We start from the raw sequence: 25340 nt of genomic DNA, 5'->3' as shown, positions 1-25340 counted from the left end.
CTTTTGCAAACTAAACATTCCCAAATCCTGCAACCTTTCCTCATAAGACAGGGTTTGCAGACCGGTCACCATTCTGGTCGCTCTTTTCTGAACTTGCTCCAGTTTGTTGATGTCTTTTTTAAAATGTGGTGCCCAAAATTGGACACAATATTCCAGATGAGGTCTGACCAAAGAGGAGTAGAGGGAAATAATGACTTCACGTGATCTAGACTGTATGCTTCTGTTAATACATCCTAGAATTGCATTTGCCTTTTTTGCTGCTGCATCACACTGTTGACTCATATTCAGTCTGTGATCTATTAGTATACCCAAGTCTTTTTCACATGTGCTGTCACTTAGCCCTATTCCTCCCATTCTATATATGCTTTTTCCATTTTTATTGCCCAGATGTAGTACTTTGCATTTCTCCCTGTTAAAAACCATTCTGTTAGTTGCTGCCCACTTCTCCAGTTTATTTAAATCTTTTTGAATCCTCTCTCTCTCTTCTCTAGTATTAGCTATCCCTCCTAGCTTTGTGTCATCAGCAAATTTAATCAGTTTACCCTCAATTCCTTCATCTAAATCGTTGATAAAGATGTTGAACAATACAGGGCCCAGGACAGAGCCCTGTGGTACCCCACTTGAGACATTCTTCCAACTGGATGTGCAGCCATTTACGACCACTCTTTGGGTCCGATCACTAAGCCAGTTATGAATCCACCTAACAGTTGCCTTGTCCATTCCATACTTAATCATTTTTTCAATAAGGATTGTATGAGAGACTTTGTCAAATGCTTTGCTGAAGTCAAGATATACTATATCTACAGCATTTCCTTGATCCACCCAATCAGTGATACCGTCATAGAAGGAAATTAAGTTAGTCTGACATGACTTATTAGTTACAAACCCATGCTGACTCTGTTTAATCACTTCATTCTTATCCAGGTATTGACATACATGTTGTTTAATAATTTGTTCAAAGATCTTTCCTGGTATAGAAGTCAGACTCACCGGCCTATAGTTACCTGGGTCCACCTTCTTCCCCTTTTTGAAGATAGGAACAACATTTGCTCTTCTCCAGTCTTCTGGCACTTCTCCTGTTCTCCAAGAATTTTCAAAGATTATAGAGAGGGGTTCAAAAATTTCTTCTGCTATCTCCTTCAGTACTCTGGGGTGTAATTCATCTGGACCTGGAGACTTGAATTCATTTAGGCTAGCTAAGTGTTTCCTCACTATCTTTCTGTTTATAGATATCCTGGATTCTTCTATTCCCTTAATAGGACAGTGAATAACAGTTGATGTTACATTTCCTTTCTGAGAGAAAACAGATGCAAAATAGGAATTTAAAAGTTCAGCCTTCTCAACATCCTGTCTTACCATTTCATCATTTTCATCCTGTAAAAATCCTATAGCATCTTTGACTTTTCTTTTACTTTTGACATATCCCCAAAATCCTTTATTATTGCTTTTGACATCTCTTGCAAGCCTCAATTCATTTTCAGCTTTAGTTAATCTGATTTGTGCCCTGCAAGTTCTGCAGACAGCATTATATTCTTCTTTAGATATGCCTCCCTCTTTCCATTTTATAAAGATTTTTTTCTTCCTTTTTAGCATGTGCTTAAGTTCTGTGTTCATCCATCCTGGTTTCCTTAACTGCTTCCTATTCTTCCCTCTTTTCGGAATTGTTAACAACTGTGCTTTGAGAATTTCATTTTTCAAGATTTCCCATCCTTCCTGGACATTTTTGTCTTTAAGGATATCCAGCCATTGGATCCCTCCAATTCTCTTTCTGAATCCCTTAAAATCTGCCTTTCTGAAATCTAACCTTGACGTCTGACCTCACAGCTCACAGTGGATGTCAGACCAAATGTGAATCATGAGGTCAAAGGAACTGGACAAGGAGCTCAGAGACGGAACTGTGGCAAGGCACAGATCTGGCCAAGGTTACAAAAGAATTTCTGCAGTACTCAAGGTTCCTAAGAGCACAGTGACCTCCATAATCCTTAAATTGAAGAAGTTTGGGACTACCAAAAGTTTTCCTAAACCTGGCCATCCAGTCAAACTGAGCAATCGTGAGAGAGGAGCCTTGGTGAGAGAGATAAAGAACCCTAAAATCACTGTTCCTGAACTCCACAGATGCAGTAGGGAGTTGGGAGAAAGTTCCACAAAGTCAACTATCACTGCAGCCCTCCACTAGTCGGGCCTTTATGGCAATGTGGCCCAACGGAAGCCTCTCCTCAGTGCCAGACATAAGAAAGCCCGCATAGTTTGCTAAAAAACACATGAAGGACTCCCATACTATGAAATAAAATAAGAAATAAGATTCTGTGGTCTGATGAGACGAAGATAGAACTTTCTGGTGATAATTCTAAGCAGTATGTGTGGAGAAAACCAGGCACTGCTGATCACCTGCCCAATACAATCCCAACAGTGAAACATGGTGGTGGCAGCATCATGCTATGGGGTTTTTTTTCAGCTGCAGGAACAGGTCGACTGGTTGTCATTGAAGGAAACATGAATGTGGCCAATTAGAGAGATCCTGGAAGAAAACCTGTTCCCGAGTGCTCTGGACCTCAGACTTGGCCGAAGGTTCACCTTCCAACAAGACAATGACCCTAAACACACAGCTAAAATAACAAAGGAGTGTCTTCAGAACAACTCTGTGACCATTCTTGACTGGCCAGGCCAGAGCCCTGACCTAAACCCAATTGAGCATCTCTGGAGAGACCTGAAAATGGCTGTCTTCCAACGTTCACCATCCAACCTGACGGAACCGGAGAGGGTCTGCAAGGAAGGATGGCAGAGGATCCCCAAATCCAGGTGTGAAATACTTCTTGCATCATTCCCAAGAAGACTCATGGCTGTACTAACTGAAAAGGTGCTTCTACTCAATACTGAGCAAAGGGTCTGAATACTTATGACCATGAGATATTTCAGTTTTTCTTTTTTAATAAATTTGCCAAAATTTCTACATTTCTGTTTTTTTTCAGTCAAGATGGGGTGCAGAATGTACATTAATGAGAAAAGATGAACTTTTTTAAATTTACCAAATGGCTGCAATGAAATAAAGAGTGAGAAATTTAAAGGGTCTGAATACTTTCCATACCCACTATATTATCCACAATGGCCTTCTGATATAGCACCATTTTAGTAGATCTCTTCACTTCAGGAAGAAGAGATGCAAGGTTCTCCTTTTAGCGTGAGTCTAGCAGAGTGATCAGCTAGTGCTATTTTTTTTGCCCAAGATAAAAATAATGCCAGGGTTATGGGAAAGCCAGCTGTACATAAAGTCCGCCATATGTGCCAAGCTCCCTACAGCCAATACTTTCCTGTGTCCAGCATGATGATGACTATTCATGTCGTCTTTTTTCTCATCGTAACTCTCTTCCTCCTCAGCCCATCCACATATTATTAGTGATGAGCGTGTATACTCGTTGCTCGGAGAGTGTTTGGATGTGCTCGGAGATTTAGCTTGTGTCGATGCAGCTGCATGACTTATCCAAATACTCGGAGATAACCAAAGCATGCTCGGGAAAACCCGAGCAACGAGTATACCTGCTCATCACTACATATTATTAGAGATGGAAAGACGCTGTCATGTCCGCCATGTCTGCCCTGTCTGTCTTCTCTCAATAACTCCTGGACCGATGTGCATGCGCATATCTTGTTTGCTATCCTGCTCATTCCCTAGAGCAATGTGCACACTCACCTCATGTCTGAGCTGCAGGATGCCTGCGTTTCTGTTGTCTTCTGTGATCTTCTCGTCATGTCTAGAATCTCTGATCAGGTGTCCCTGTCTGAATCCTGCTCTGTCTGGTTCTGCAATCATCTTGTCATGTCTGGAACGCTGATCATGTGACCTTTCCTAGGATCCTGCACTGTCTGGTTTGGTAATCATCTCGTCATGTCTAGAACTCTGATCATGTGACCTGTCTAGGTTTCAGCACTGATTCTGCAGTCATCTCGTCATGTCTAGAACTCCGATCATGTGACTACGCTCTGTTATCCTGTGGATCTGAACCCAGAAGTGCTCCCCTGGTCCTGACCTGGAAGAGGAGGTGCTATGCCCTATATCAGGCCGCCCCTTCCTATGCTCAAGGCCTGAGTATTGTGTGGTGTTTCTGCATGGCTGCTTGGTCTGTGGGGCGCTCCCTTTATTCTGTGCCCTTGCACTCTGCTCTGTCGTGCGTCTCTGCACACGCTCCGTGCTCGTATTCCGTCTCTTGCCTTGTCTAGTGTTTGTCCTCAGTGCCATGTTCTGTCCCTGCTCTGCTTTGCCTTGTAGTCCTTGTTTGCTCTGATTCTGTTCCATGTTTCTGTTCTCACGTCATGTCTCGTTCTGCTTTGTGGCTTCAGGTACCCTGCCTCTGTCTCTGTCCCTGGCATGTCCTTACACGTGCAGGCCTCAGTCTCTGTACCCTGTCCCTGACGTGTCTCCCTACACGTGCAGGCCTCGTCTCTGTCCCTGTCCCTGGCGTGTCTCTACACGTGCAGGCCTCCGCTCTGAACCTCTCCCTGGCGTGTCTCTACACGTGCAGGCCTCGCTCTGTACCCTGTCTAGTCCCAAGGTCCTTCCTTGGCCCGGTTCTGGGCTTCGGCCTACGCTTCGCTGCTAGACTGCCCCTGTCCCTGGCATGCTCTTTGCATGCGCAGGTCTCTGCCTCGTTCTTTGTATTGTCCCTGATGTTTTGTGCGCCCTTGCACTTTTCGCACCAGGCTTTGCCGTACTGTCTGTACGCGTCTCTGTCCTGTGTCTTTGCCTTGCCCTGCCTTGTGGCTCTGTGCCTCTGTGCACGTGCCTGGTCGCCTGTGCCTACCTGGTGTGCCTCAGCCATGCCACCTCTAGCCGTGCTCGCCTGTGTGCCCCAGCTGTGCCCCGTCCAGTGCTATAGTGGCCCCGCAGCGGTGCCGCCTCTAGTCGTGCCCGCTTGCAACTGCCATCGTCGGTACCACGTGCCGGTGCTCCCAGCCGTGGTCTCTGTGCTCCCTTGCACTCACGCCTTTTCGTGCTACTCTTGTACAAAGTCTTTGTCTCTTTTACTCTGCTCTGAACCCTAGTTTGCCTGCCGGATTCCGTAACATGCCGACCGCTGCCAGAGGTCCGGACCTAGATGACTGCGGCCTGATGTCCGGAGCTGATGTCCGTAGCCTGATTCCTGGACCCTGTCGGTCGATGCCAGCACCCCAAATTCCGATGCCATTGAACTTGACCCGTCCCTGGCATGCCCCTTGGCATGCGCAGGTCTCTGTCCTGTGAACCTGATCCTGGCGTGTCCGTTGACACGCACCATGTCACTAACTCTCTTGTTTCCTTGCATGGAACCCTGGCTAACTTCTGGATGTCCGGATCCTGCCGATCACCCTCTGAGCTACAGACCCTGATGCCCTGGTTGATCGTGGACTGTTGTCCGGAGTCCGATGTCCGCATACCATCTGCACGTTCCATGCTTGGACCTCGGCGTGCCATTGCACGCACCCTGTTATACGAACTGTGTGTTCACGTTTGCTCCTGTTGCACCCTGAAGAGTTCCACAAGTCTTGGACCTCGGCATGCCCTTGCTCGCACCTTTGACTTATGTTCTGTGTGTTCACGTTTTGCACCTGTTATACCTGAAGTCTTCCTGAATGAAGTTTCTTTGAATTAATGACTCTTCTTGCCTTGTCTTGTTTCCCTGAGCCGGCCGTCTGGTCCAGCTGCCGTGGTGGCTCACCCCCTTGGTCTTGCCCCTGACACTCCCTGTATAGGGGGTGGTTCTCATTAGGTCAGCTTGCCTTAGGTTGGTGGGTGCCACGGCCCATAGGGTCCACTCTTTCTAAGAAGAACGACTCAGGACCTTCCTAGGGAGGCCTCATGCAGGACCTTCCTAGGGAGGCCTCATGCAGGACCTTCCTAGGGAGGCCTCAACCTTGGAAACCTTGATATAAAGGTTCATTTTCTGCTAAAAAGGTTGTCTCTTATGAACTGTTACGTCTGCTTTCAGATATTATCCTGTCGCAATGCCACTTTTGAGGGAGGATGGATGTGACTTTCCCAAAGCAGAAAATTATTAGTAAATTTTTTTGTGAAATTCAAGGCAAATGTGATTCACTGATGTCTAATTGCAATGTATTATTCTGGCTACAACCCAGATTTTCAGAGGTTTGTGCTGCTGCAATATTTTGGACAAGTATTCAGCAGTGATACATGGTAACAAACATGCAGAGATAACAGAAACAAATCTTTCATTCTGGGAAATGAGTGACTGTACTTTGGATATGGAATTATGTTGCTTTTCAGTTATTGGCCACCAGATGGCGAAGTAATTCCATAAGTAATACCAGTTATGTCGGTGATCTCTACTTAGGTGCTCAACTACACTTACAAACTTTCAAGATTTCTGATTTTGCACCAAATTTTGTTACAAGTCCCTTGGAATAGAAGATAAAAGCTAATTTCAAAAAGTATCTTAAAAAAACGTCCTTGATGATACATAGCTTATTCTAAATAGCATTTAAAGTAAGTCGATTATTCTGCCAACCAATTTTTTTTTTATACTGGGTTTCCTTTGATAAAAAGTAAAAAACATATTTTGGGCAGCACGGTGGCTCAGTGGTTAGCACGGCAACCTTCCAATATTGGGGTGTTTTGGTTCAAGTGCCACCAAAGAAACATCTGCAAGGAGTTTGTATGTACTCCCCGTGTTTGTGTGGGTTTCCTCTGGATTTCTCCGGTTTCTTCCCACACTCCAAAGACTTACTGATAGGGAATCTAGATTGTGAGCCCCAGCGGGGACTGTGATGATGATGTCTCTAAAGTGCTGTGCAATATGATGGCGCTATATAACAACAAAAAACAAATATATACATTTGTTACATAAGAAAAATCCAAAATGCTAAACATGTCAAAATTATAAAAAATAGTATTGGTATGAACTACTGTCACAGGGTTACAGAAAGGAGCCAGAAGACTGCCCTCCTGATTGCTCCTACTCCTGCGCTGAAAAGAAGCACCTCACCTGCTTCTTAAGTTATGTAAATTTCCTTTGGCAGTACAGGGGTTAATCGGCCATGTTGTGCACTCTAACAGCTAGGGCTTTCAGCTGAGCTCGTTTAGCCACACCTATCACCTATACAATCTGGGTCCTGACTGACACATCGTCAGAGCTAGCTCATGCTGCATGGCTGGGAGGATAGTAGTTGGTGGTTATATGAGAAGGTTGTTGGTGGGTTTATCTGTGACTATTGCTTGGTTCAGTAAGTGTGATAATTCCCTTTCCTTCTCCTACTTTTGGTTTTCCCCATCCTCCACTCCCCGGAGCATTCCACTGTTATATGTGAGTGTATATTTGGTATTTTTCCATTTCCCTTATTTGTGTTACCTTGTTCATCTGGTTTGTGCAATATGGTGCACTGCTATTCGCCTCCTCCCTCAGTGGAGGAAGTGTACAGACGGAGGGCGGATTCAGGAGCTAAGGCCAGGTACATGGCCCTGGCGTCTTCACCATCAGAAGTAATCTGGGGAACAGGACGAGCTAGGGCTCCCCGAGCATTACGGACAGGGAAGGAAACCCTGGTCCTGGGTCACCCGACAACAGAGTCATGACAATTATATTTTGTTTTGCAAAAAGGCCAGTTATTTGGCATTCAGAGGTCTTTTCATTGGGGGCAAATGATAAATTCTCTAGAATGGCCACCAACCAAGTGTGGGATAATATATACTGTAACTGCTACATTATTACAGTGATTTCTTGTTTTTTTTTTCCTATTTATTGCCTCCCAGGAGCTGGAGTACCAGTGACGGACTGCTGTCTACAGACACGTGTCAAAAAGATCCCATTTGGTGCCATTATCGGATATGAGATCCAGGCAAAGGATACTGGCTGCCCCATAGAAGCCGTGGTGTAAGAAACCCCCTATGTAGAACTAAGACCCTGTACACATTTTAGATGAAAGAGAGAGGCAATAGATATAATATCATGATGCTGGGTTTAATTTCTTGCAGGTTTCTTACAAATACCAATCCAGTCAAGAAACTATGTGCCACCCCTGGCATCTCATGGGTTAAAAAATGGATAATAAAACTGGACAAGCGTAAAAAGGATGCACAGAAGAAAGAAAATAAACCAAAGAAATCTGTAAAACATCAGCTGGAGTGAGTCAAGGTACAAACCTCAGAGGGAGGAAAATTTACTATTTTTTTTGCCTCTATACAAGAGATTTCTAGATTGGTAGAAGAAAAAGCTTCAACCACTTAAAAATATATTAAGAAATTAATCTGCACCGAATTTTAGATATAATTAGTCGTTGAAAAGGTTGTGAAACTTTTGAAAATCACTTTAAGTGATGGTGTGAAAACTGACACTAGAGGGCGCCTACTGCATATTGTCATTTAGTTAAAAAGGGCTGTCCGTGACTTTTATATTGTTGGCCTATATTCAGGACTAGCTGAAGAGCGCTGCCCGGGCATAGTAACTAACTGTGGATAGTTATAACAAATTATAATTGTCCTCCATCCCATAGTCCCGTGCCCATATACCCAACATACCTATCCTCCATTTCATAGTCGAGTGCCCATATACCCATCACACATCCTCCGTCCCATGCCCATATACCCATCATACATATTCGCCATCCCAGTCGAGTGCCCATATACCCATCACACATCCTTCATCTCATAGCCCCGTGCCCATATACCGATCATACATATCCTCCTTCCCATAGTCCCACGCCCATATACCCATCATAAATATCCTCCATCCAATAGTCCCGTGCCCATATACCCATCATACATATCCTTCATCCCATAGTCGAGTGCCCATATACCCATCACACATCCTCCATCCCATGCCCATATACCCATCACACATCCTCCATCCCATAGTCCCATGCCCATATACCCATCATACATATTTGCCATCCCATAGTCCAGTGCCCATATACCCATCACACATCCTTCATCTCATAGTCCGATGCCCATATACCCATCATACATATCCTCCATCCCATGCCCATATACCCATCATATATCCTCCATCCCATAGTCCCGTGCCCATATACCCATCATACATATCCTCCATCCCACAGTCCCGTGCCCATATACCCATCACACATCCTCCATCCCATAGTCCCATGCCCATATACCCATCACACATCCTCCATCCCATAGTCCCATGCCCATATACCCATCATACATATTTGCCATCCCATAGTCGAGTGCCCATATACCCATCACACATCCTTCATCTCATAGTCCGATGCCCATATACCCATCATGTATATCCGCCATCCCATAGTCCCGTGCCCATATACCCATCACACATCCTCCATCCCACAGTCCCGTGCCCATATACCCATCATACATATTTGCCATCCCATAGTCGAGTGCCCATATACCCATCACACATCCTTCATCTCATAGTCCGATGCCCATATACCCATCATGTATATCCGCCATCCCATAGTCCCGTGCCCATATACCCATCACACATCCTCCATCCCACAGTCCCGTGCCCATATACCCATCATACATATCCTCCATCCCATAGTCCCGTGCCCATATACCCGTCATACATATCCTCCATCCCATAGTCGAGTGCCCATATACCCATCACACATCCTCCATCCCATAGTCCAGTGCCCATATACCCATCATACATATCCTCCATTCCATAGTCCAGTGCCCATATACCCATCACACATCCTCCATCCCATAGTCCAGTGCCCATATACCCATCACACATCCTCCATCCCATAGTCAACCATTATGACATCATAATGAGCGGCGGGGCTTGCAACCTATGATGACATCAGCGTCGCCATGGCAGCCATTATGACATCATAATGAGTCCCGTGCCCATATACCCATCATACATATTTGCCATCCCATAGTCGAGTGCCCATATACCCATCACACATCCTTCATCTCACAGTCCGATGCCCATATACCCATCATGTATATCCGCCATCCCATAGTCCCGTGCCCATATACCCATCACACATCCTCCATCCCACAGTCCCGTGCCCATATACCCATCATACATATCCTCCATCCCATAGTCCCGTGCCCATATACCCATCACACATCCTCCATCCCATAGTCCAGTGCCCATATACCCATCATACATATCCTCCATCCCATAGTCGAGTGCCCATATACCCATCACACATCCTCCATCCCATAGTCCAGTGCCCATATACCCATCACACATCCTCCATCCCATAGTCAACCATTATGACATCATAATGAGCGGCGGGGCTTGCAACCTATGATGACATCAGCGTCGCCATGGCAGCCATTATGACATCATAATGAGGGGTGGGGCTTGATACACACTTTTTCCCCATTATGTAGATAGGGACAAAATTGTTTGAATTGGAACACGTGGGGTTAAAATTTCGCCTCACAACATAGCCTAGGACGCTCTCGGGGTCCAGGCGTGTGACTGTGCCAAATTTTGTGGCTGTAGCTGCGATGGTGCGGATGCCTATCCCGGACATACATACATACACTTGAGCTTTATATAATAGGTCATCAATATCTGATCTGTGGGGGTGAGACATCCGGCCTCCCTCCCAAACAAAGATGAATCAGAGAGTATGATAACAGGACCCCTAATGCAACCCTTCCCCCAGATGACAGCCACTTACACTAGAATTGTTGACGATTTCACCCGAAAATACCAGCAAAAGTGGTGAACGTTAAGGGGTGAGGCTTACTGGGGGTGTAATTTTACAGTGAGATATAGGAATCACTAATTGCTTACAGACCCTTTGGACGATACCAGTGACAAATAGTGATATTCATCCTTGACACCCTATACGTTATATGTCAAACTCAAGAATAGTCACAGAAATACAATGTAACTATAAGAGGGAGTGTTGGATTTCAATTAAGGTGTCCAGCATTTGACAAATACCCTAGTGGAAATGAAACAGACCCAATTGTATCCAAGGGACAAATACAGCTTACAACCAAACTGATGGTGGTTCTTATGCAGTTTGCCTGTACTCACTGTGGCTCTAGTGATGCATTCATGTGCTGCTGATGATTCTGGTGATGTATTCATGTAGTGATTGTGGTTCTGGTGATGTAATCATGTCCTAATGGTGGTTCTAGTCGTACATTCATGCAGTGATGTATTCATGTAGTGATGGTGGTTCTGGTGCTCTACTCATGTGCTGATAGTGGTTCTGTTGACATTTCCATATGGTGATGTTGGTTTTGCATATTTCTGTACTACTTATGGCCCTGGTGATGTATTCATGTAGTGATGGTGGTTCTGGTGAGGTTCTCATGTAGTGACAGTGGTTCTGGTGCTGTATTCATGTACTATTTATGGCCTTGGTAATGTATTCATCACTACAAACATCATCAGTACATCAATACGACCCTAAAAGCATCATTAGTAGAGATCGGCGTACCCCTAGATGTTCGGGTCTGTCGGGTTCGGACGAACAATTTAAAAAAAGTTTGGGTACCAGAACAGTACCGGGACCCAAACCTCAACACGGACCCCATTCACTTGAAAGGGGGACCCAAACATCCAGTGTTTGCCATGCTGTTATGTGCATGACAGTGCGGCAAACACTGCTTCTGATCAGCCGGAGGCCGGAGTCACACTACAGCGAGATACGGCCGAGTCTCGCAGGTTAAAACCAAGCTCTGGCACCAGGATTCCGGAGCGGAGCGTGCAGCTCCATGTATTGCTGTGCGGCTGCACACTCCGCTCCGGAGTGCCGGCGCCAGAGCTTGGTTTTAACCTGCGAGACTCGGTCGTATTATGCTGTGTGTGATCCCGGCTTTAAAATAAAAAATGGGTGGATAGCACTCGTCCTATTTTTACAGACATCTGCATGAGCCCTATGGGTCACTTCAGTAGACCTCCGGCTGCAGTGTTAACCTATTGGCACTCAGCAGTAGCGTGACGAGGGGGCCGACGAGCAACCAGTAATTAAGCAAGGGCAACATAACCATTTAAAATCCCCCATCAGTGATTGTTATAGGCAGATGCTGGGTAGGTAATACAGCCTGCATCAGCTGCGTATGGTGAAGGCTCAGTTTCCGAGCCCGCAACCGTACGACACTGGAAATAATGTTTCTGAATATAAATGTCAGCAGACCATAGTGATCCTGTGGCAGGCAATGTAAGCAATCTCTTGTGACCGAGCGTTTTACAATTTAGTCCCAGCTTACCACTTCTCACTCATATATTTTATCGGTCCATCATTGTACCTATGTGCGCCCCCCATTTGCTCAGTAAGTAACTTTGTGGTGGGGGTTCTATTCACACTGTTGTCACTTACTGGCCTGTTCATCATGTGCGTTGTTTTGTAAAGGACTTTTCTGTTTTTGCTTGTTTTATTCATCGATGATCTTTTTACGTCAAATTCTTAAAAATGGCTCATGAGGTTTGATGAATTTTGTGCAAATTTTTTTAACAATGCTTTTTTTTAATCTTTCACTTTTTTGCTCCTTTTCAGAGAAATAATTCATACAGCCCTTTAACCTGTTGCATGTTCGGTCTTGGATGGCACAAAAAAAAAACTAGACAGATTTTTTATCACATTATATTATGAAACTTACAAATGTTTTTACTCCGGAAAAAAGGGCAATGTCCATTTCTAGTTGGATTGTGGTATAGATACTAGTTCATGGTAGCTACTCTCAATATTGTCCTGGCCATTTAGTGTTAATCAAAGAGGAAGTTAAATAAGAAAAGGCAACCACTTAAAGAAAATCTGTCCGTAAGATTTTTGCTATGTAATCGGAGAGCAGCATGATGCAGAGATTCTGATTCCATTGATGTGCCACTTACTGGGCTGCGTGTTGCTTTTTTCAATAAAATCATTGTTTTACCACCAGGAAATTATCACTACAGGACTGGGTACCTTGTGCCTTCTAGTCAACTGCTATGTGTAGCCCCGCCCCAACACTGATTAGCAGCTTTCTGTCAATATACAGTACACAAAAAAAGCTGTCAGTCAGTGGTGTGGGTGTGGTTATATAGGGCTCAGCATTGTCTCAATGATTGGCTTAGCGATTGTTTCAAAATGCAGACCAGTAAGTGACACATCGCTGGAATCAGGGTCTCAGTCCATACATCATGCTGTTCTCAGATTGCATTGCAAAAACTTGCTGCCTGATTCCCTTTAAAAAAAAAGTAAATAATGTTCTGTATTATTCTGAAATCACATCCAGCATTCACAATTCTTCTTGCTTCTTTGTGGTAGCTCAAATGACTGAAGGAGCTCAGAAAAGTACAAGCAAGCTGCAGACATATTTTGTGTAACTACCAGCAACATAATGGTGGAGCTGTAGATGAGGCTGGAAATAGATAAACCAAAAATGGATAAAATCAAAGCAATTGACAAATTATATAAACTCTAGAAGTGAGTGCCCTTATTCGAGTAAAATTGAATTCTCCTCAAATTTTTACAAAAATTTGTTACCACCCAAAAACGGATTTTTTTGTAAGTCGTTCTGCACAAATTCAACTGGCCATCATTTAGCTGAATCATAGAAGGCCGTCAAAAAGTTAAAGGGAACCTGTCACCGGGTTTGTCCGACATAAGATGCGGCCACTGCCTTTCAGGGCTTATCTACAGCATTCTATAATGCTGTAGATAAGCTCCCGATCCGACCTGAAAGAGAAGAAAAATAACTTATTATAGTCACCTGGTGCGGTCCGGCCTGATGGGTGTCACAGGTCCGGGTCCGGCACCTCCCATCTTCTTATGATCACCGCCCTCCTGCTCGCTTTATTGCTCCCTGGCATCACGCTCCTGCGTAGGCATACTTATCTGCCCTGTTGAGGGCAGAGCAAATTCCTGCAGTGAGCAGGTGCTGGGCCTCTCTGACCTTTCCCGGCGCCTGAGCACTGCGGTACTTTGCTCTGCCCTCAGCACAGCAGAAAAGTGCGCCTGCGCAGGAGCACGATGCCGGGAAGCCATGAAGCAAGCAGGAGGGCGGTGATCATAAGAAGATGGGAGTTGCCGAACCCGGACCTGTGACACCCATCGGACCGGACAGCCCCCCGGGTGCGTATAATAAGTTATTTTTGATATCTTGCAGGTCGGATCGGGAGCTTATCTACAGCATTATAGAATGCTGTAGATAAGCCCTGAAAGGTGGTGGCCGCATCTTATATCGGCCAAAACAGGTGAGAGGTTCGCTTTAAAAAAAAATAATATCGGGGTCCACACCCTACTAAGTTAGCCTTTCAAAGAATTGCGAAGTAGAAGGAGCCTCTGTGCTCGGAAAGTTTGCAAACATATATTATTTTCTGGTTCGCCAATAAAGGTATCACTCCGAGAATACTTTTGCCAACATTGGGCAGAAAAGTATTCCCATCAAAAAATTGCAAAAGTATTCATACCCTAAACAACATTCCTGGTCAAGAAATCTCAAATATTCTCAGTCATTGTTTTATGCTGTAGATGAGCAAAAAAATATTTTCAATTTAATAACACCCTGGGGATCTCCAGGAATCACTGTTTCTGATGATCAAACCCTTTTATCTTTACCTGCTTTGTAAAACACTACTGATTGCTATAAGGGCAAGGCTTTTGATTTAGTTTTAGTTCTGCTTCCAGAATAGGCAAATGCTAAACTTTCTGTACAAGGGGAAATCCAGTTAAAGGGCATCTAACAATAAGCCTGAGATTGGTTTCAACTAGGCTATTGCCTAAATACCACAGCAATCATCATTGTGGGTGCATGTCTAACTAAACACCAATTTACAGCGTGAGTCAAAAGACAGTGTCCTAAAGTGTCACATCCATATGGACAGTTGTCATCTTCCCTCATGGCTCTTGAACATTCCGAAGAGCCAGTTCATACGGGTCAGGTGTAATTGCACGAAAGATAGTGATTTTGATATAGAATCCGATTACTTACAAAACCAATTTAAAGAAAGGGGGTATAATTCATCATCCTTGGAGCAAGCAATCCAGGATGCTAAGGTTACATCAAGAAGGAATTTGATCCATGGAACCAAATTGGTATGTAATTCACTCTCTGGCACAGGAGATTGGCAAAATTCCGCTAATTACTCAATACCATGCAAATCATAAGAGATTTTCTAAAATAATAAAGAAATACTGGCCCATTTTACAAAAAGACAAGATTGAGGGGGAATTATTACCTGTAAAACCCAGATTTGTCCATAAAAGAATCAAAAATATTGGGAACATTCTACCTCCCACTATGAAAATAGGAATAGGTACCAATAACCCCAAAGTGAAAGACAATAAATATGCGATTGGGGGTGGTTTTACCCACTGTGGGAACTATCCATGCTGCACACGTACTAAGTGTACAAGACAGATGCAAACATCATTCTGGAATGCGGATAAAACTAAAAGATTTTATATAAAAGATAATATTTCCTGTTACTCCATGGGGGTCATTCACACGATAAGGTGTTCATGTGACAAACTGTATGTGGGGCGCACAAAAAGACGACTCAGAGACAGAATCAAAGAACATTTGGATAATATCTCAAAGGGATTTTCAGGACACCCCCTATCACGACATTTTGCTGAGAAACATGGGTGGTCGGTTGTGGGAATATCATTCTGTGGAATTCAAATGGTCCAAAAAAACCCAAGGGGAGGTGACTATATTAAGAGCATGTCACGTACTGAATCAAAGTGGATTTTTACATTGGATAGTTTAGCCCCTAAGGGGTTAAATCATGAGATTGACTTGTATGCCCTCTGATGATTCATGGAGTTTTTTTCTATATTTTTAATTACAATTTATTAGAGAGAGTGAAGTAGGGAAGTGTATTCATTAGGAATATATAGAAAATTTTACAGGGAGCTTAAAATGAAATTTTGTAAAATAATTGCTTTTATGATATACACACATTGCTTTTATAAGAGGTTTTTTTTTCTCTCCTTTTTTATTTAAAAAATTTTATATAAAAAAAATATATATTTTTCAATAAAGAATATTTTTAATAAAAATGTTGGCATACCACGATTTTATCAGGCACAATATATGTGTAAGGAGAAAAAGGGTTTTCATTTATACATTAGGTTCACACACTTCTTAAGGCCTGTTTCACACTTCCGTTTTTGACCATCAGTCAAAATCCGCCGATTTTGCAAAAAAAAAACGGATCCGCCATTTTTTTTTTGGCGGATCCGTTTTTTTCCCCATTGATTTGCATTACCGGCGGATCTTGAAGGATGGCCATCCGTTGGATCCGTTTTTTTGCGGATCCATGAATTTTTTTGCGTCTGTTGAGATGCCTGGATGGACCATGCAACGTTTTTTGTTCTGCAGGATCCGCATTTTTATAGTGCGCATGCCCAGGAATGAAGTCAGCCGGAAATTTAACCCTGAAATCATTTCTGGCGGACAGAAAAAATTCTCTCTCTCTCTCTCTCTCTCTTTCCTTTAAAATTCTTCATTCGGCGGATCCGTCAAAAAAAACGGTCTGTGGCATCCATTCACATCAGTTACCAACGGATCTGCTTTCCGCCATTTGGGCGGGTTTTAACTGACACCAAAAAACTGATGTGTGAAACAAGCCTTAATGGAGGACTGAATGGTATTCATATTGAGTGCATAGTGAGGCGTGCATACATATAAACAGACAGTGGTAGTGCAGGAGCCATACCTTGAAAAAAAGTGACGCTTCCCTTGAAACGCGTCGGGTTTGGCCCTTGCACACGTCCGTCATTCACGGACAGGTGACGTCACCGCTTAGCCACGCCCCCCGCTCACCACGCTACCTCACAGCGGCGCCATCGGCCGAGGCTACCCGCTGTGCCTTTCAGTGTCTCCACGGGGGTTTCTCATCTACGGGAGGATGCTCCCAGAATCAGACATTACTGGCCATTGTGCAGAAAACTCCCCCGATGTCTGATCATCACATGCAGGACTCTGTCACACTTCCTCCAGCTTGCGAATGTCAGACAGGTCAGTTTCATTTCAGCAGCAACTTCGGAGCTTGCTATTGAGCGCGGCAATCTAATTTGCATTTGAACAGTTAATATAATACTTAGCTCTGTGCATTAAATATAACTACTATACTACTGCCTCTATGTCCAAGAATATACTGTATCTACGATAATACTGCCTCTATGTCCAAAAATATATCTACGATAATACTGCCTCTATGTCCAAGAATATAACTACTATAATACTGCTCCTACGTACAAGTATATAACTGCTATAATACTGCCCCTATGTACAATAATATAACTACTATAATACTGCCCCTATGTACAAGAATATAACTACTATAATACTATCCCTATGTACAAGAAGATAACTACTATAATACTGCCCCTATGTACAAGAATATAACTACTATAATACTGCCCTTATGTACAAGAATATAACTACTATAATGCTGCCCCTATGTATAAGAATATATCTACTATAATGCTGCCCCTATGTAAGAATATATCTACTATAATGCTGCCCCTATGTATAAGAATATATCTACTATAATGCTGCCCCTATGTGCAAGAATATCATGCGGAATATCCCACCGCTGCCACAAATATGTGAGGAACGCAAGCAGGAGGCACGCCGTTGCCACCAAATTGTGACGAACGGCGCGTCCGGTGCCACCAAAACGTCACGATCCCACCACCGACACGGGTTTGTCAGTGGACAGAGGGACACGATGCACTGCCGGCAAACGGCTATCACAGGCACAGTGGGGGCTTATCTTAGTTATCCCACCACCGGCACCACGTGACAAAAATACAGCAAGCTAATCTTGCTCTAACAATTTACCACAGGGGGGTATTTTTGGATGCCCCACCACTGCTAACAACCTTCCAAGAACTGTGGGGACTTATGTATATCCCACTTTCTCAGTTCCACTTTGGAACTTGCAGCTCTCCGGCGCCCCCCTTACCCTCAGGTCAGTTAGGGATCTGCACCTAGGATAATTAGTCGCCGGGCGGGCTGCTTGTTGCGCACGGGCCGCTAGACTACTGCAGTAAGGCAATTATCAATGCTGTGGCCGCAGCCCCACATTCAGCATGTAAGACCCATCTGTACTGCCAGCTAGCCTAGCCAGCCGTGCACACCACGCTGCCACCAGCCACTCTTTACTTAATCAAAGAGTTAATTAAGAGGGTCTGTGACAAACCCCAAATTAGTAGCGATTATCTAAAAAAGGCGCATAGTTCGTTTCTTAGAGCATGGAGGCAAACTAATAGATTTTTACCATTTATTCCCAAAAGGGCAGTGATTACATAGATAAAGAATTGTTACAAAATTGAGACATTACATATGTACAAATACAAATATAAAACAAAGGGATTAAAAGACAGAAAGTAACACTCACATGTGTTCAGTCGGTATCAGGCAGACCATGTGGAGGGAGAAGGCGGAGCCACACGTCTCCACTCATCTGCACGTCTTGTCAGCACAGACTCTGTAGCTCCAACTGACTGGAATTTGGTAGGGAATACCTATAGCCTAGGGTCTGTGACCTCACGAAATGGGCGGTCTGGAGAGGTCCAACCTCCCTCTCTCCAAGTTATGATTTGGCTACAAAACTTAGAATAACTATATCTAAGCGAGAAAAGCCCGTACCAACACACAAGGCATCATTGTTTGTGATTTACCGAATAGAATCCGAAGACACCAAGCATGCCATAATTAAGACCCTCCATTTGGGAGCAATCCATATCTCAGTTTCTGGAAGTCAGAGAATCGTGAAACTTAGGGGTTTAGAAAGCTGGCTTCATTGCCTACACAGTGATATGATTATTATATCTCAACGGTGTATGGTTTTTGCAGTACAGTCTCTTTAATATCACCCATAGTTCCATTCAGCCACAGATCTGAGAACAAAGGAAATGCTTTCCCTTAACTAATTAGCATTCCCTTCTGTGGAGAGGGGCCAAATGTTATAGAGGAAGTGTCCTATTACCAGTGCGGGCACACAGCTGATAAGGAAAGGGGAATGCTGCTGTGTGACAAGGCAATTTTCTGGAAAGTATTGAGGATTCTAGAAAGTTCTACCTTACAGACATTTTACATTACAAATATATCTACTGTAACACTGCCCCTATGTACAAGGAAAGAACTACTATAATACTGCTCCTATGTACATGAATATAACTACTATAATACTGCCCCTATGTACAAGAATATAACTACTATAATACTGCACGTATGTACAGGAATATGACTACTATAATACTGCCACTATGTCCAAGAATATAACTACTATACTACTGCCTCCTATGTACAAGAATATAACTACTATAATACTGCTCCTATGTACAAGAATATAACTACTATAATACTGCCCCTATGTACAAGAATATAACTACTGTAATACTGCCCCTATGTATAATAATATAACTACTATAATACTGCTCCTATGTACAAGAATATAACTACTATAATACTGCTCCCTATGTACAATAATATAATATTACAGCTTAAATTCTGCTTGTCATTTTTATTCATTTATGTTTTTTTATCATAATAGAGTTTAGTATGTGATCTGAAGATTCCTGTATAATTGATTACTGCCTTTCGTTTTTTTCCTCACAGATAATGGTGCCTTCGTGTTTTTTTCTTGTGAATGGTCAAGACAGGAAACAACAGACGGAAATGACTTCATGTTCCTCACAGTATATTATACTCTGATATGAAAGCTTCTGAAATGACGGCTCATAAAGAGACCGATATATTATATGGAATGTCTCCCTCATCATCATCGTTTCTCTTTTCGCAATCATATCTATGCGCAGAATTTATTCTATATAGAGCTTAACTATCTTCCGCAGTTTCCTATTCAGCCTTGACCTGTGATGCAAAAGGAGCAATATGCTGAGTGTGATGACTATGTTTATAAAGAGTTATATTTTTGTATATCAATCCTGTTAGAGCTATACACCATATAGTAAACCTGTATTAAAACTGCAGTAATTGAGAATTTTATACTAAAATGTTAATCTATATGTCCAGGTAGGAGATGTGGGCATGGTTAATAGAAGCTCTAAGCTCAGAATTCCCTTATGAGCCAAAGGTGCTAAGTAGAAGAAAGTTTGTCCATTTTTATTCTGCTATTTGCTTAAATGCTGGTATATGGTTAGAAATAGTGAAAATCAAATGACTCCAGATGATCAAGTCGAATTTGAGTAAAATTTTATTAACTTTGCAGGTGCAGATGAATTTGAACAATTTTGCAATTCGATTTGAGAGAATCTACATTGCAGCAGATTTTATCAGTCACAGACGACTCGCATGACCTCAGCGCGACCATTACGGCTTCTCATTAATGATTTGAAGCTATCATGTTAAATGGTCTGGCACAGTCTATCATGGCCTGTATAAAAGCAAAGCCAGGGATTGCAGTAGATATTTCATGGTGATTTTAGATAGTGAGAATGTGTCAAGCTAACAGCTCAGCAAAGTCCTAAAATAAAATTAGAAATATATTCCAAGTAGTTGAATAACTGCACCAGTGATGAATGTGAGTAAAGTAGACTGTGATTAATACAGTGATTCAACTGATAAGGGGGAGAGAAAAATAGGAGCGGTATTAGCAGCATTACCAAACTGAATGTGATTAATCAGTGAAATGGTGTAGCTAGCCTATGGCTTATTGCATTTTACTTTCAAGTACACATTTATTTTCTTCATTCTTAATGCACTAGAAAGCAGAAGCAAGACTGCACAATAGAAAAAAATAAAATCAGGAATCAATGTCAGAAAATGTGTGTGCTTGTTGAAGTGACTATACAAAATTTTTGCATTTCATATGCTATCATGTTTTGTGAAGGGGTGGGCAGGTGGGACACTTATTTTAATCATAGATACAAAAAGAAACTTTCCAAAAATACAGATATCAAAGTGTGGGAGTTGTAAGCAATTGTTTTTTGTACATCTGTCCGATTAGTCAAATTTTACACCTGGACACACAACACGAATACAGTAGACTATTTTTGGTCATATACCTACTTAACATTTCTTATTATGACCGTTTTAGAAAAAGAGTTGAATTTTTTTTTAAAAAACTAAAAAATGTAGACATTTAACTGTACATGTCTGTTTTTACTAGTCCATTTTGATAACCATACAATCCTCACCAATACTGTGGCGTTCTGCATCATTTTACTTTCTATACGTGTACCTACCTACATAACATTTCTTCTTGTGTGTTTTTTGGCAACAGTTGGATAATTGGGGTTAGAAAGACTGTCAAAACTAATTACAGAGTTGATCAAAATGTACGATAAAAGAAAAAGTGGCAATGGACGGGGTAATGTAAAAATAGAAACCTCACACTATAACTAAGAATATGTGGGCCTCTACCAGCAGCAGAAGCTCCAACACCACAATTGGCTTCCTTTACCACCAGCAAGTATATTATTGTGAAGGAAGCAAGAGGACGTTATGGAATATATGGCACATCTCAGTTACAGCAGACTGATGTTACCTCTAACAGCGACACCATCAGTTTGAGTCAGCACTCTGAACAGAATCTGCCTGATCACAAATGATTAGCAGTGATAATTTTTGGTCTATCAGTGCATTGTGTTATTAACTAGGCTGTTGGTTACTACTGGGTTGTCATCCATTTTTATGTCAATGTCATTTTGACATGACTAATTCAGGACAACTGGAGTACCTGTGATTTGCATAGATCATATTTAAAAGAAAGAAAAATCAGCTGAGCCTGGCAAAGATTCGATCATCTCTAAAATTGACCAATAACATGATTGAGAAATTATTTTTTTGTGTGTCTTAAAGGGTGCTATCAGCTTTTATCACTAGAGGTGACTTAGGTTTATCACTTAGGTCTAAATTACATAGTGAATTGTACTAAAATATCACATATCACTTATTTTCCAGTTAAGCTAAGGCTAGTTTCACACTAGCGTTTATTCGACGCAGCGCACTCGCCGCTAAGCCCCGCCCCCTGCCGGCTCCCTGCCCGCCCCATCCGGTTATCGCCGCCTACTATCGCACATGGACGCTTGTGATCTGCGCACCCTATCTTTAGCATAGGGTGCACAGATCGTGCGCACTTTTGAAGGTGCGCTCGTGCGAGCCAAACGCAGCATGTTGCATTTCGGCGCACACGGGCGCACCTTCAAAAGTGCGCAGCGCATGCCAAAATCCTACTAGCGCACGGCCAGCGCACAATCTGCGCACCCTATGCTAAAGTTAGGGTGTGCAGATTGCAAGCGTCCATGTGCGATAGTAGGCGGCGATGACCGGATCGGGCGGGCAGGGAGCCGGCAGGGGGCGGGGCTTAGCGGCGCCGTGTTGAATAAACGCTAGTGTGAAACTAGCCTAAAGGACGTATATATTATCAAAGGCATTGGCATATGCTCTGCCAGAGGGTCGGTCTGTTGTATTTGTGCCTCCTGCCATAACTTTCACTTAATTAAAAGAATGTGATGCAGCTTGGAAGATCCCTGTCAGATGTGAAAAATTATAAGAAATGTGAATTTTTACTTAATAAGGCAGCTAAAAATGTGAACCGTGGGTTTGTTTTATTTTTTTCAATTTTATCATTTTCATTTTAATTCACTGGGGTAAATTCTGAGCTAATGTTAAAGGATCCTTTGTGCAGGAACCTCAGGTAAGAGTCAGATTGACGAGTGAAGCTAAGAAGTGTCATTCTGATGGATTCCTCAAATCCATACGTTATTTCAGGGTGCTGCACATGTAGGGAAACAGCTTATTGACAAAGGGAATGGGAACACCTAGGTGTCCATTTATTTTTATATATCCAGGAGGAGTAACAAGCAGAGGAATTGTACAATGCAGATTTCTAAAAAAGTATTATTCAGAATTGTCATTTTATAGAGAATACAAATACTTGGTAATATATACATGTCAGACAACCTAAAGGGGTCATCCGAATACATCTATTACTGATCCGCAAGATAGGAGATAAATGTTTGATTGCTGGGAATCTAGCCACTTGGACCTCAATTCACTGGGGGTCTAAAAGTCCCCTTTTTGCATTTATCAGTAGAAGATAAATGCTCTATTCACGTCTAAGGGAAACGCTTCTTAAGATTATGAGCCGTGGTTGCCAGACAACTAGTGACCATACTTTCATTAACTTTCCTGTGGATATGTACCCCTTTTAATAATAATAATAATAATCTTTATTTTTATATAGCGCTAACATATTCCGCAGCGCTTTACAGTTTGCACACATATTCATCACTGTCCCCGATGGGGCTCACAATCTGAATTCCCTATCAGTATGTCTTTGGAGTGTGGGAGGAAACCGGAGTACCCGGAGGAAACCCACGCAAACACGGGGAGAACATACAAACTCCTTGCAGATGTGGTCCTTGGTGGGATTCGAACCCAGGACCCCAGCGCTGCAAGGCTGCAGTGCTAACCACTGAGCCACCGTGCATCAATGTTATTGCTCCAGTCAATCTACAATGAATAAAAATTCAACTTTGCAATAAATCAGTAAAAAAAAATCTCCCAATTTGTGTATCCAGCTCCCATGCAGACCTATGTGTTTCCATGGTTACAGAATGAAAACAAACCCTGTACAATCTACACTGCAGTCATGTTCCTCCACTCACCACCTTCTACAACAGTAGGAGATGAGGCCGAGGGAGGAGAATATAACTCATGACTGTGAATATATACTACACAACCCTCCATCATCTTACTGATCTAGGAAATGGTGACATGGATGTCAAGATTTATAGATTGTATGCTCATATGATTCTTGTAAGATCAATCTGACATTTTACATAATGTTATACTTTCGTCTAGTTTTGTTCCTAACACGATTTCTGAAATAAAGAGAATATTTCCTGGATCTTGTGGTCTCTTCATATATTTGGTTGAAACAATCACAAGTATTCCCATCATTAAGGGCCCATTCAGGGACGGACTGGAGCTGAAATTTAGCCCTGTCAATTGAAATCACACAGGCCCATGTTATCCCAGACCCCGAGCCTTAGATGGGGATATATTACTAATATTACCCTGCCTGGAAAAAATCAAGATTTTCTAAAAGACCAATATTTCTAATAATACCAATAATATTGCCATATAAGATTAAATAATTATAATGTCAAATTACTAATATTACAGACAAATACCAACAGACCATAACTAGAGTTGAGCGAATTTTTCAAAATTCGTTCCGATTACAATCGGCGGCGAGTTTTGTATTTGCAATATTCACCCAACATCATTGGAATTAATGGGAGTAGAAATGACCGAATACTGTATGTTCAGAATAAATCGTCAACCATAAATTCAGCTTGAATAGAGTACAAATATGGCACGAATATGGCAAATTCAGATTAGGTGACCGATTTCAAACATATTCGGTCAACTCTAACCATAATCAAATATTGCCATCATACACAGGATTGATAATACCAACATACTGATCATTAAAGGAGTTGAGGTTACAGTCTATGTAACTTTAGACTTCTGCATCTTAGCGTACACTCTGGGGATTCTCTGGTGACAGAATTGGGAGCGGCCATCATGTGACCACAAGTATGTGATTTTTCACATCTGCAGCCACAATCCGACTAATTGTAATTGCTAATTTCACTTGTATTGAGCGAGGCGGTGTACATCTAGCCAACACGTGACCGCATGTATGCAAATCACATACTTGTGATAACAAGATCAGGGGCGTAACTACAGTAGATCCAAGAGTTGCAATCACATCCAAGCCTTGGAGCCTAGAGGGCCTCAAAGCCCTTTTGGCTTGTATGAAAAGAGTAATGCTATTGAAGACTTGCAATAATTGGGGCTCATGCTGTTCAAGTTACGCTACTGCATATGATCACCAACTCCCAGGGCCGAGAATCCTCACAGCATGCAAACTCTGTGAGGATTCAGAAGTCTGTAGTACATAGAGTCACTGCAGACATTAACTTCAAGCTTTGACAACTACTTTAACCAAAAACACTGTACGAAGACTGATATTACCACCATAGAGTGACCATATAATATCAGTTTTACCCCTATGCTCTGCAGACCATACATGTAGGGATGAGCGAGTATACTCATTAGGATTCGGTACTCGTGGTACTCTAATCCTGGCGAGTATTTCACTACTCGCCTCGCAATATTCGGCACAGCCTGCACAGTACCCGCACAGTCCCGCACAGCATGGCACAGTCCCCGCACAGCCTAGCACAGGGTTGGCGTTAGAATTGGGGGTTTCCACTGATCAGGCACATCAGGGGCTCTCCAAACGCAACATAGTGTCTGATCTCAATTCCAGCCAATTCTGCGTTGAAAAAGTCAAACAGTGCTCCTTCTCTTCCGAGCTCTGCCATGCGCCAAAACAGTGGTTTACCCCACATATGGGGTATCAGCGTACTCAGAACAAATTGCACAATAACTCTTGGGGTCCACTTTCTTCTGTTACCCT

The 25340-nt window shown here is 42.7% G+C and overlaps 1 protein-coding gene across 2 annotated transcripts in view; it reads left to right on the top strand.

Annotated features, from left to right (window-relative positions):
• Window positions 1-23756, top strand: part of LOC141056358 (C-C motif chemokine 20-like) — a 106484-nt gene extending 82728 nt beyond the window's left edge. Inside the window, exons 2-4 of one of the 2 annotated variants that reach the window (XM_073553108.1) lie at window positions 7739-7859; window positions 7961-8110; window positions 19499-23756. In XM_073553108.1, coding sequence (XP_073409209.1) covers window positions 7739-7859; window positions 7961-8110; window positions 19499-19502 — 275 coding nt within the window. In that variant the 3' untranslated portion in view covers window positions 19503-23756. Of the gene's footprint in view, window positions 1-7738; window positions 7860-7960; window positions 8121-19498 lie in introns of both variants that reach the window. The other variant, XM_073553107.1, reaches the window with a different exon arrangement.
• Window positions 23757-25340: the final 1584 nt, after the last annotated feature.

Source organism: Dendrobates tinctorius, unplaced genomic scaffold (assembly GCF_039654945.1).
Source record: "Dendrobates tinctorius isolate UK_male_01 unplaced genomic scaffold, ASM3965494v1 ptg000197l, whole genome shotgun sequence".
Taxonomy (NCBI): domain Eukaryota; kingdom Metazoa; phylum Chordata; class Amphibia; order Anura; family Dendrobatidae; genus Dendrobates; species Dendrobates tinctorius.
This window is presented reverse-complemented; position numbering and strand designations above follow the sequence as displayed.